Source organism: Siphateles boraxobius, unplaced genomic scaffold (assembly GCF_051911475.1).
Source record: "Siphateles boraxobius isolate OS27281-9 unplaced genomic scaffold, OSU_SipBor_1 20, whole genome shotgun sequence".
NCBI classification, from domain to species: Eukaryota; Metazoa; Chordata; class Actinopteri; order Cypriniformes; family Leuciscidae; genus Siphateles; species Siphateles boraxobius.
Window position 1 is genome coordinate 3,559,737 of NW_027508811.1, and position 13,322 is coordinate 3,573,058.

At 36.0% G+C, this 13,322-nt stretch overlaps 1 protein-coding gene across 1 annotated transcript in view; it reads right to left on the reverse strand.

Moving 5' to 3' along the window:
* hpse2 (heparanase 2) overlaps positions 1–13,322 on the reverse strand; it is a 94,255-nt gene that overhangs the window by 40,376 nt on the left and 40,557 nt on the right. The window contains exons 5-6 of the mRNA XM_077236401.1: positions 11,887–12,058; positions 8,089–8,136 (exon numbers count right to left, since the gene is read on the reverse strand). Coding sequence (XP_077092516.1) covers positions 8,089–8,136; positions 11,887–12,058 — 220 coding nt within the window. The remainder of the gene's footprint in view (positions 1–8,088; positions 8,137–11,886; positions 12,059–13,322) is intronic.

Genomic DNA, 13,322 nt, shown 5'->3' on the forward strand with positions numbered 1-13,322 from the left:
CCTCTCTGACACCCTTTCCAACTTCCGTTTCCTTTAATCAGGGTTGACCTCTAGATTAATGAGTCTGTTTAGCCCACCCTCTCTCTGCAGACGCAGGGGGGCTGTCTAATTGAGGGAGAAATGCAAACTTGTTTATGCCCTTATAACTTTTAATGACCGCAGCTATTGCATGCACTTGATAAAACACTTGGGGTTTCTCATTACTGGATAATTCAAAGACACTCAGCATGGAACTAATTAAAGTCATTGAAAGCACATCCAGCCGTCATTGTTCTGGGAGATAAAAGAGAGCGGCCATTCGCTAATGAGCTTGTGTGCCATATTGCAATGCAGTGTTGAGCAAGTCAAACGCTTTCTGAGTGAGAGCTTATAAAGCGACAGCACATCTGAAGGAAAACTCAAGAATGAGATGTAAAAAACTGCCCTTCATATTTCACTGAAGCTCTCTGAACACAGCATCTGTGATTCCTCATGATATCACACAGGAAAAAAAAAAAACTCTTGCTGACCTGGAACTGGCCTTATCTGTCTCCAGCAGTCGGCAGTGACTGCTCATGTCAGACTTGAGCTCGACACTGCACTCCTCTCCAGACAAGCTTGTTCAACAATAGATTTTGTTTTGTTTTCTTCTTTTTTTCTTTTCTTCTGATGGCCCAATCGGGCCAGTTCAGCTTAGGGTCCCAAAACAATAAATGAAAACAAATAATTAAATGAATAAAAAGATGAATAAAAATAAATAAATAAATAAATAAGTGTTCTATTTTCTAACAATAGTCGTTTCTATTTTAATATTAAATACTTTAATAAGCTGTGGCCATCTTAACTTTTATTCTATATTTTTTCATTAAAATACAGTAAATTTTCTTTACTCTTGTATGGAGTTTTATAAAGAAAATTACAGAAGTAATTTTCTAAAAATAAAATAAAATAAAATGTTACATAAATAAATAAGCCAGGGCAAAACACTTTAGAGTATATTGTGTAAATATACAGCAAACAAGACAGTTTGTTCTATATTTTTTAATTTTACATACAGTAAATTGTCTTTATTTTAGGCAGTTTTAAAACTTAATATGAAAATAAATCAAATAGTTAAGGCAGGGCAAAACAAACGGGAGTATATTGTGTAAATATACAGTAAACCAATAAAAATGTATAATTTCATTACTACAAGAGCTGTTCACTGTTCATTACTTTTGTAAATACAATTTTACATTTAATGAAAAATATTTTTTCTTAAGAAAATACTTTTTATTTGTTGCTTAAACTTAAGCTTATTTGATTTTTTATTTGATTTTTTACAAAAAAAGTTACAACAAATGAATTATTAAGTATTTAAGTTAATAATATCAAGCTATATCTCACGTCAATGACAGCTATAAATTCATAAAACCCACTTTGCCCAGACTGCTTTATTTACCGTTAAAGCCATTCTATTGGATGCTTCGAAGATCATAACCAGATATCAACCAGATAACCAGATCATTCGCAATTCAGACAAAACATTATCTTTCTCAGCCAACTAGATAACTTTACTTTGGAAACATTAATCAACAGAATTCATAATACAATACTTGACAGAAAAACATGGGCAACCAATAGTATCATCAACTCTGTTACCGAGCAATCGGAGGCAGACAAATAACCAGATGTCCAGACTTTCAGCCAAATTCCATTTAAAAAAATAAAAATAAAAAACTAATTTCATACAACATCCAGAGCTGTGTCTGCGATAATCAGCAAAAATAAAACTAGTGGAAGTTCCACAGAAGTACACACATCATTCACTGTTAACACTGATAACAACTTCCTTTCCTAAAATGAATAACCTGATATCTTGCATTACATCATTTTCTTGTCTAATGCGTAAACTGGAAATTATGGATAGATTAGAAGTGCAATTTGTCCACGTAAAAAAAACATCTCTATTTTAAGGATTTGGAAATCTTTTATGTTGGTTCTTGTCCGTCTTTTAGTTGCTATTCCGGTTGGCTTTTATTTTGAAGGTCTTTTTCATGTTCTTGGCTTTGTTTTATTTGTTGTTTGGATTTTCTTGGAACATTGACATTTTTTTTGTTCGGATTTTGTCAAGATGCAGAGGACCTCATGCGAACCTGACAGAACCCAGGAAGAGGAACATATAGTTCATGATAAACATTTGTTTTTACGCAAATGCAACACATAAATCAGTCAAAGCTCTGACATCACATGATTCAAAATCCTGTTTGGTGCGAAAGCTGACAGGTGCATGAAGGTGACTGATAATCACACAAATCAAATCTCAGCATTACATCACCACATAATTTATCGTCCTCAGTGTGGTTGCCAGAAGACCGCTTTGTTGTCAATGAACACCTGCCAAGCTAACCATTTTGTTTCTTTACACATCTCTTCCAAGCATTGCGCGGGTTTTATAGTCAGAGATATCGGCTGCGTCTGAAAGCTTAAAAATGCTTTGGAGGATGCATTCCTAGGTAGGAAGGCATAAAGCCACGTTTGAATCCTTTGTAGCTTCACTTTGTGTCTCCTGAAATACCTTCATCTGATCGATTTTTAAGCCAGCATAGATGTATCATTCGCTGCCTTTGATATCCCACGATCCTGTGCGTTCCATTCGGTGATAGTTGAGATAAAAAATAAAGATGGCATCTGCAAGTTGCAGTTGGTGGTCAGTTTGTGTGTAAATGTAAGTTTTTGACCAACATTTTCCACTTCTGATGTCATTTCTAGCAAGAAATTAGAATGGTAGTTAGGGGTGGGCGTTATACTGTTAGACACGATTAACCGGTAGAAATTTGTCAACCGGTAGAGATTTCGCTCACGTGACGTTGCTGTGTTGCGCCGTCATGAAAGCTTATCATTTGAATACGTTTTTTAAGCATCGCGGTTTAAAAACAAGTAATTTTTAAACCGTTGGAGTGCAGTAAGCAGCGAAAGAGAACTAATTTCGCTATACAGGTCCTTCTCAAAAAATTAGCATGTTGTGATAAAGTTCATTATTTTCCATAATGTAATGATAAAAATTAAACTTTCATATATTTTAGATTCATTGCACACAAACTGAAATATTTCAGGTCTTTTATTGTTTTAATACTAATGATTTTGGCATACAGCTCATGAAAACCCAAAATTCCTATCTCAAAAAATTAGCATATCATGAAAAGGGTCTCTAAACGAGCTATTAACCTAATCATCTGAATCAACTAATTAACTCTAAACACCTGCAAAAGATTCCTGAGGCTTTTAAAAACTCCCAACCTGTTTCATTACTCAAAACCGCAATCATGGGTAAGACTGCGGATCTGACTGCTGTCCAGAAGGCCATCATTGACACCCTCAAGATGTAAGACACAGAAAGAAATTTCTGAACAAATAGGCTGTTCCCAGAGTGCTGTATCGAGGCACCTCAGTGGGAAGTCTGTGGGAAGGAAAAAGTGTGGCAAAAAACGCTGCACAACGAGAAGAGGTGACCGGACCCTGAGGAAGATTGTGGAGAAGGACCGATTCCAGACCTTGGGGGACCTGCGGAAGCAGTGGACTGAGTCTGGAGTAGAAACATCCAGAGCCACCGTGCACAGGCGTGTGCAGGAAATGGGCTACAGGTGCCACATTCCCCAGGTCAAGCCACTTTTGAACCAGAAACAGCGGCAGAAGAGCCTGACCTGGGCTACAGAGAAGCAGCACTGGACTGTTGCTCAGTGGTCCAAAGTACTTTTTTTCGGGTGAAAGCAAATTTTGCATGTCATTCGGAAATCAAGGTGCCAGAGTCTGGAGGAAGACTGGGGAGAAGGAAATGCCAAAATGCCTGAAGTCCAGTGTCAAGTACCCACAGTCAGTGATGGTCTGGGGTGCCATGTCAGCTGCTGGTGTTGGTCCACTGTGTTTTATCAAGGGCATGTTCAATGCAGCTAGCTATCAGGAGATTTTGGAGCACTTCATGCTTCCATCTGATTTAATTTTTCAGCATGACCTGGCACACGCTCACAGTGCCAAAACCACTGGTAAATGGTTTATTGACCATGGTATTACTGTGCTCAATTGGGCTGCCAACTCTCCTGACCTGAACCCCATAGAGAATCTGTGGGATATTGTGAAGAGAAAGATGAGAGACGCAAGACCCAACACTCTGGATGAGCTTAAGGCCGCTATCGAAGCATCCCGGGCCTCCATAACACCTCAGCAGTGCCACAGGCTGATTGCCTCCATGCCACGCCGCATTGAAGCAGTCATTTCTGCAAAAGGATTCCCGACCAAGTATTGAGTGCATAACGAACAAAATTATTTGAAGGTTGACTTTTTTTGTATTAAAAACACTTATTTTATTGGCCGGATGAAATATGCAAATTTTTTGAGATAGGAATTTTGGGTTTTCATGAACTGTATGCCAAAATCATCAGTATTAAAACAATAAAAGACCTGAAATATTTCAGTTGGTGTGCAATGAATCTAAAATATGTGAAAGTTTAATTTTTATCATTAAATTATGGAAAAGAATGAAATTGATCACAATATGCTAATTTTTTGAGAAGGACCTGTATATACTGTATGTCTGAGAGAATCCCGCACATGAAAGTACTAAAGTGAGTACTAAACTGAGTTGTTTTTGCTGCCTTATTTGGCTTAGCGGTTAAATATACAAACTTATGTGTGAAAATTCCCATATTTGCAAGTATCATCGTAAACAGTCGTTTATGTCTTAAGTGAACGTAAACAGTTGAGAAAGAAAACGCATGTGTAACAGTATGTTGGATTCGTGCAGTCGATCTTAAAAACAAGAAAATCTCTCACTGTTCTTGACTGAAACACTTTTGTAACTTTAATGAGAATAAATGTATTTTTAATTTACACAGTGAAAACTATGCAGTTTTATTTTTATACATTTGATAACTTTATTCAAAATACAGTATGTAGCATTTGAAGTACTCGATGTTCAGTACTAGATTTCAGTACTAGATTTAATTTGTGTCTTTGTTCTGTTGTAGTTTGTTTTCCTATATGCTTGTGATAAGTTTCTTTGTTCTTATTTTATCACTGACTAATTACTTCTGTAAGCTTTTACTTAGGCTAGTTTTTTTTATTTTTGTGATATTGAAATTGGTGACAAGATTTCTGAAGGTAGATTGTATAAAAAAAATTGGTATAAAATGTTTCAAAATAAAAACCTCATTTAATGCAAAAATAACTACATTGTGATAAATATCGTTATTGTGAAATAAAATTACTCATATCGTGAATTAAGATTTTGGTCACATCGCCCACCCCTAATTGTAGTAATTAAATATTCGCTGAGTTATCGCCAAAGCTTGTTCTATTTTGTTGCAGATCATTAAACTGTTTTACTGCCTCATAAGTCTGAAATCAGTAGTGTGAGCAAATGCTGCCTGCAAAGTCATTGCCTGATAGAACAGTGAGTCAAGTCAGCAACCTATTCTTTTGGACGCAGCCATCATGTAAAATCCCATATTTGACTAAAGGCGGCAGCATTATTAACTCTACAACTAATGAGGACACACCTGGATTCAATCAGGATTAGAGAACAAAGACATGACAGCATAAAACAAGAGGTTCAAAATAAAAGTCAGTCCCTTATGCTCCACAATCAGAACACTTCTAATTTTCACCCTCTGAATTTACTCTCAAAGTAGAAAACACAGTCCTCGCCCCCATAAGAAGTTAATAGGATAGAGGGGTTTGACAAGCGGTTGTTTATAGATGAATACACTACAAGTGATAATCCTTTAGCCTCAGGAACACAGCTGCTCTAATCCCTAAAAGAGTCTTTACTGTTCTGTCGCAGGTGAAGCGCAATTGATCTCACTTAAAAACTACCATATTACTCATATACAGTGCACAAGTATGAAGTATTTATATTTATTTATTTATTTATGTATTTAAATCTTTCACATTTTTACTCATTGAAGAATCCTGAAAAAATGTATCATGCACTGTAAAAAATGATATGATCAATAAGTTATGACAACATATGTTTATCAAAATAAGTTAAGCAATTTTTTGTCATACAAGATTCTCATTTTGAGTCAGCTTCGTGTAATTTAAGTTGAAATGACTTCCAATCATCCAAGTTGATTGTAGTTAAAAATTTAAGGCAGCAACTTTTTTTACAGTGTGGTTTGCACAACTGTTTTCAATATTGATAATAAAAAAAATGTTTCTTGAGCAGCAAATCAGCATATTAAAATGTCACTGAAGACTGGAGTAATGATGCTGATACTATATAAAAATATATATTAAATTAGAAAACTGTCTTTTACTGTATTTTTTATCAAATAAATGCAGCCTTTGTAGACTTAGAATAGAACAGTTACAGAATAGAATGTTTTCGTTTTAACCAAAGTGAGAAGTACTTGAACATACACCAACGTTGACGTCTTTTATGATGCTTCTCAGTAATGGTACTTAACCAGATTAGGAAAAAAGCCTCAATTAGAGGCCTGCATGTGTTTGCTAGGAGTGTAAATTTACCTTCCAGCACATTATCCCACCTCACAGGTGTTAGAAATTAAGGCGGAGGTGGGGAACTGCACTCATGTTTGATTAACAACAGAGCAGGAGGACAAACTTTTTGTATGCTGATGCCTAAAGAGCAAGGTAGCCAATGGCAGATATATTACATGCAGTACAATTTCAATAAAAGCAAATGAGATGCACAATGTGCATAATGACTGTTCAAAATGAATACTGAATGATTTGAATGAATATTGTGTGAAATGCTCATTACAGAATATCTGAAAACATGGCAGTTGAATAACTAGTACCTCTTTTAATTGACCAGTGGGTAACATTAACCCGTACCCTTAAAATGTCCAAATATCATCAGTTAATTGGCCTGGCCGATATACCGGTCGGATTTGGCAAAAGCAAAGAAAGTAAAATGATGAACATATTGCATACGTTAACTGACGGTAAAGAGAGAGAAAGAAAGAAAGAGAGAGAGAGAGAGAGAGAGAGAGAGAGAGAGAGAGAGAGAGACTTCTGTTGCATGCTCTTGATTTCAGATCTTTCACTCAGCACACATTGAAATAAAACTAAATCGTGTGTGCAAGTAAAAACATGAACTGTTACATGATTTATGTATAACAAGTGGTTCCCTACATTATTACAGGAAGGCGGTACAGTAATATGATAGAAATATGATAGAGCAATAATATAAATAGTAAAAGTAACAGTAGCTCCTACAATACATTTTAACAGGCATAATTAGGCATCTATTTGCTAAGCCAACTAATTTGATTCATATTCTTTTGGTTTATCTGGCCAATATTTTTAAAAAACAAATATGCAATGAAAATACACGTATCGGTAAAATAGGCCTAGTGAAAATAAAACTATCGATAACGAATTATTTCTGGAAAAAGTGGTATCGGTGCATCCCTGCTAATCCCTGCTAAAAACTATTGTGCATTATGTGCATAAATAAATTATAAAATTACCTTTATACAATCTTTTTAACAATGATGATGAACCTAGTGGTACTAACCTGGTTGCTTCAGAACCCAGAATCAGTAGTACCAAAATAGTTTATTGTTAAAAAGTAATAATAAAAAGGTCCCTAAAATAAACCATTACAAATGTATGAATAGTACTATTACTGCTCAACAATTAGACTAATTATGTAAAACCAAACCTTTTTTTAAAGATGGAATGGTCTATAAGTTTGTCTATTATTTGTCCACTTCTAACTATACACAAATATATAGACTCCGATGCAAAAGACCAGTATATAAAATGTATACCTTACACGATTGAGTACATAGTGCATAAGTACATACTGTATAAGTGCATAGTGTATAGTGAGTCATTTGGGATACAAATTTTGGGAATTACACACACACACAACTTAATGTGCTTTTTTTCAATTTTTGCACTGTTTTTCTTCTGCATTATCGGGACAGACCTGCGTCTAATTTACCCACCAGTTGAGAACAACTAAAACTTTTGTATTCACATTCTGTTTTGGTTTCATACCACTGCAAAGCTGCATTGCATCTTTAGAGAGATGATCTCAAAGTTTCCATAAACAATGGAGAATAATAAAAGGTTGTAATTTAAAAAAGGTAAAATACCTACTGTTGCCACGTTACTGCGTCGACCACAGAACTGCCGTTTTTCATAAACCTGTGAAAGAGAGAAAAATTCAGTATTGTTGAAGTCAATAGGGAAGGTTATTATTGCATTGGAAAAACTAATGATTCTTCAGCAGTTTTAGTTAGCTCCACCATCATAAAAGACTCTCACAAAAAAGAACTGATAGACCCATAAGGAGGTGTCTGTTTATTTCACTGGTGACACTGATCTCTCATGCTGTGGAGAGGATAGTTTACCAGGGAGCTGAGTAATCTTAATCAAATGAGGGAGCAAACCTCCTTATAAGGAGCAAAGTTTCTAAACAGTTATTCGTGTGACGGCAAAAGCAAAGTTCCAAACAGAAAAATAGCGACCACACTTCCAAAACTCCACGCCGTCCCATAATTCCCCTCTCATCTCCCTCTCTTTCTCTCTGTCTGTCTGCGGAGTTAAAACTGCATTTATTATTTCCATCTGAACGAGACTGGTAGCAGCAAGGGGTGGCGTCTCGTTCTGAGGAAGACCTTCGGCTTCGACAAAGCGCTTGTGATCGTAATACCAAGTTTCATTTCAGACTGCCAAAGTTATGACTGCTCAAAAAGCCCCCTCAGGAAAACACAAGGCGGCTTGTGGCAGAAAGTAATGGGGCGCACCTACACTGCACAGTACAACTCACACAGAGCAGAGAAACTTAGGCAAAACTTACGCCAGATCGCTCAATTGCTGAGAATTAAAGGCCTCCTTGTGGCAGGTTTTCCTCCTCAAAAAGATAATTGACGTATTATTTATTATTTTATTAGTCATTTTTTGCTGGAAATCAGGACTGATTTATGACTGTTGTTACAATGCCATAGTTTTAGATGATGTAGAAATTTTGCAATCATACATTCTACACAATACTAGCCTACTGTAACTAATATAAGTAAAACAAACTCAAGCTTAAAGACAAGTACACAATCAGTAATACATTTTAATTGCAAGCAATAATGTCAGATTTTATGTAATAAAATCACAATTACGAGAAAATTGTCTTTCAATTCAAATGTCTTTAAAAAGTAAAGAAATAATATATGCAGATGACCAAGTATATATATATATATATATATATATATATATATATATATATATATATATATATATATATACTACTATTACTACCAATTCTTACTGCGGGGAAAAACAAACAAACAAAAAACATTATTATCCAAGATGATTGCCAATGTGATAAGAAAAGAAAGATTTTGCATCTCAAGTTACTTATCATGTTTCAAAGACTTTTATATAGTTTAGAAATGATTACGAAAATTACTTTCTGCAGTAAATAAATACATTCCTGTTCTTTTTTCTTTAATTTTGACAGTTTGTTCTCTCCCATTGTTCATCCCTCTGTCTCTCTGTGTGTGTGTGTGTGTGTGTGTGTGTGTGTGTGTGTGTGTGTGTGTGTGTGTGTGTGTGTGTGTGTGTGTGTGTGTGTGTGTGTGTGTAGGTGTAGACAGGGCCAACTGGTTGCAAGTATGAGGAAGCTCTGGTCAGGCATTGATAGATTTATGTCTGGCTCTGTCACACAGGAATTACAACCAATTAGTATCAACTCACAAAAGCCATTATTCTATGAAACCAGTTTTTGATGAACAGCACGAATGCACAAACAATGTTCAATGAATACTCACAAATGAAACCCAGAGGTATTTATCTCAGAGGTCATTACAAGAATAGAATTAGGAAAATGTGGTCTTAATACTAAGCACATCAACACTGGCACTGCCTTAATAAGCTTCTGTCATAAAAATATATGTGTTTAGAACCATGGCCAAATTGCTCAAATCCTCTTTAAAAACCACAGGCTGAACGATTGAGACATGATTCCCATTTTAAAGGGAATTTAGTCATGTGGATTTCCATTAGTTATTTGTCCTTTATAGAAACAATATATTAAAGGGGTCATATGCTGCGATTTCTTGTTTTCCTTTTTCTTTAGTGTGTTATGTAGCTGTTAGTTCAAGTATAATATCTGCAGACTTACAAAGCACAAAGTGTCAAATCTAAAGAGATATTCTTTATAAAAGTTAAGGCTCAACCACACCTTCTTAAAACGATTCGTTCAAACACGCCACCACAGATCTACGTCAGTGTGTGGGGGCAGAGCTTCATAACACCGCCCAAACGTATACACAAAGAAAGAAGGCAGAACTTTTATTCTCGCTGTATTATTGTTGCCGCCGGCGCCACCATGTCGTGGAGACGCGGTGTTTTTCGTTGCGAAAGCCAAACTACTTTGTTTGGCCTTCCAAAAGAGGACACAATTAGAAAACAGTGCTTAAGCTTTATTTACAACACTGTTCCAGAACAGTGCAACCAAAATATTCGGACTGTGTGCCGCGCATTTTTCAGAGGACTGGATCGATCAGCTAGGTCATCTGCATTTTTCGGTTCAGATCCGGGCTCGAAATTTATGAGGTAGTACGACATTATTGTCACCTGTTATTGCTTTGGGAGCTGATGTTCCAAATATGGTAAGGGGTGTGACATTTCCAATTAAGGTTTGTTTTTTGGGCCAATCACAATGCACTGGATTGCTGGCCAATGAGAGCACACCGCGCTTTTCAGAACGATGAGCTTTGTAAAAATCAACGTGTTTCAGAAAGGCGGAGCATAAAGGAGCAACCATAATGTACAGTATAACCTGAAACTGCATAAACACATTGCATTAAACCAAATACACAAAATAATGAACCATCATAGAACCATCATATGACCCCTTTAAAAAATAAAAACAAAACACTGGACCCTAAGGATATTCATGATGTTCATTTCTGTCAACAGTTTTTGAATAGCCTTATTCTTCTGAACTGTAAAAATAAATAAATAAAGGGACTCTTATAAATCATTCAGAAAGGTTCAGTCCATTGACACTAACTGAATCAATCTGGGCTGCATTTCCCAAAAGCATCGTAAGCCTACGTTGATCGTAGAGATAATTGGTGGCAATTGTTCTACGATCAACTTAGGCTTACTGTGCTTTTGGGAAACGCAGCCCCTGATTGGTTCTTTATTTACTGACTTCAAGAACTGCAATTTCTTTTATAATGTCTCACTGGAATTAAAATATGCTACTATGTTGCACTACATGCTCAAAATTGAGGGCTGCCGTACTGAAGCCTCTGCGCTCTTGCAGGAGAGAGTGGGAGGAACAAGTAACACACAGGTGGAACATTGCTCTGTCACGCCATTAATAGAGTGACACTTTATTTATCTGACGGTGAGTTTCAATGGTGCTACAGGCCCCTGGACTAACAATCCACATGCAGCAACATAAACACGGCTCAGCTATGTGCTTCTCCAGGCAGGCGGACGGTACAGCGCTCTCTTAAACAATGTGCTTTGGTGATCTCTTATACGAGCCATTAAAACGAGTCACACATCAGATAAGCCCTTCTGCCAACACCATGTGTGAACTGTCACAACGCCTTTCTACACTGAAAGTGCAAAACGCCACATGATGTGACAATCACATCCAATAAGAACATATTTAAGACTCCCATTAGTAGTCACACTGTTAATCTGCTGCTCATCTACAAAAATATGTTACAGTATGATTTGCTAAATGAAATGTTTTCGATTTTAAACTGTAATTTATTCCTGTGATGGCTAGCATCATTACTCCAGTTTTCAGTGTCAATTGAAAAGCATTAAGCATTATAAAAACAGCCAAAAAATCCTAACCTTCACGTATGTTAAACATACAAATAAGTGCATGCAGGGAGACTGTAATATTTCTGAACAAATGACAGAGATACTCACCCGTCTAGTAACAGGATTGCGTTTTTACGAGGATGGCCGACGTTGGGCCCATAAAGGTTTGCTCGGCTGTAGAAACGCACCGACTGCAGTAACGTCCTTAGAAGAGCGTAATCCTGAGCCAGACGAGAGCTGTTGACTGAACGAGAAGCCATTGTGCGGTAACTGTTGGGCTCTGCGGGGAAATAAAAGAAAAATATGCATTATGAGACTCTGCTTTACTAATTAAGGATGAATTCATTTAAAAGGGAATTTGTACAAAAGTTTGTGGTTTGGGATTTTTTTTTATGGTTTTGAAAGTCTCTTATGCTCAACAAGACTTATTATTGGATCAAAAATACAGCATTTTTTTGTTATATATTATGAAATATTATTACAATTTACTACTACTACTACTACTAGCTAGCTAGACGTCCCGACTGTAGTGTGATTCTGTTCTGTGTTTACTTTTTGGCGCAATACTACTAACCGGAGCAAAGTAAAATTTCGCCTCTTCTGAGAAACTAGTTCCTGTAAATGTAATGCGATCGATCATTGAGATGCAAGAGTAGTTTGATTTCTAACATTATTCTCTCAACAGACATTTACATCGATAGCCTGGCGTTATAATTTAGTTGCTTTTGGTGTACTGTGGAGTGGGAAAAACTGTTTTTAATGGCAGGCTAGCAGATACCATTGACTCGCGCTAGCCTAGCACCGGCGAACTATGCAACTGGACGGACTGGATGAAATTTTTTGAAAACTGTCTCCACTGATAAATAACACCCAGGCTAACTTGGAGATGAGGTCCGATGTCCAAAATCCTGAACCACCCCTTTAAAACAACTGTTTTCTATTTAAATCTATTTTAAAATGTAATTTATTCCTGTGATGCAAAGCTGAATTTTCAGCATCATTACTTTTCATTATTATCATTACTACTTGATTTTTTTTGTAACAAATGTGTAAAATGGCCCTTTTTATCAATTTAATGCATCCTTGTTTATATAGACACAGTACCGGTCAAATGTTTGGAAACATTACTAGAAGTCTCTTATGCTTATCAAGCCTGTGATTAAAAAGAGTTCTATTTTAACTTTTTATTCATCAAAGAATCCTGAAAAAATGATCACAGGTTAGTTTATATTAAGCAGCACAACTGTTTCCAACATTGATAATAAATCAGCAAATTCAAATGATTTCTTAAGGACCGTGTGACACAGAAGACTGGAGTAATAATGCTAAAAATTCAGCTTTGCATCACAAAAATAAATTATTTTTGAAAGGATATTAAATTAGAAAATCATTATTTTAAACTGTAATAATATTTCACAATTTTACTTTTTTTTTATCAAATAAATGCAGTCTTGATGAGCAGAAGAGATTTCTTTCAAAAACATTAAAAATAGTAATGATTCCAAACTTTTGAACGGTACTGTTGAATCATTATGTTTAATATA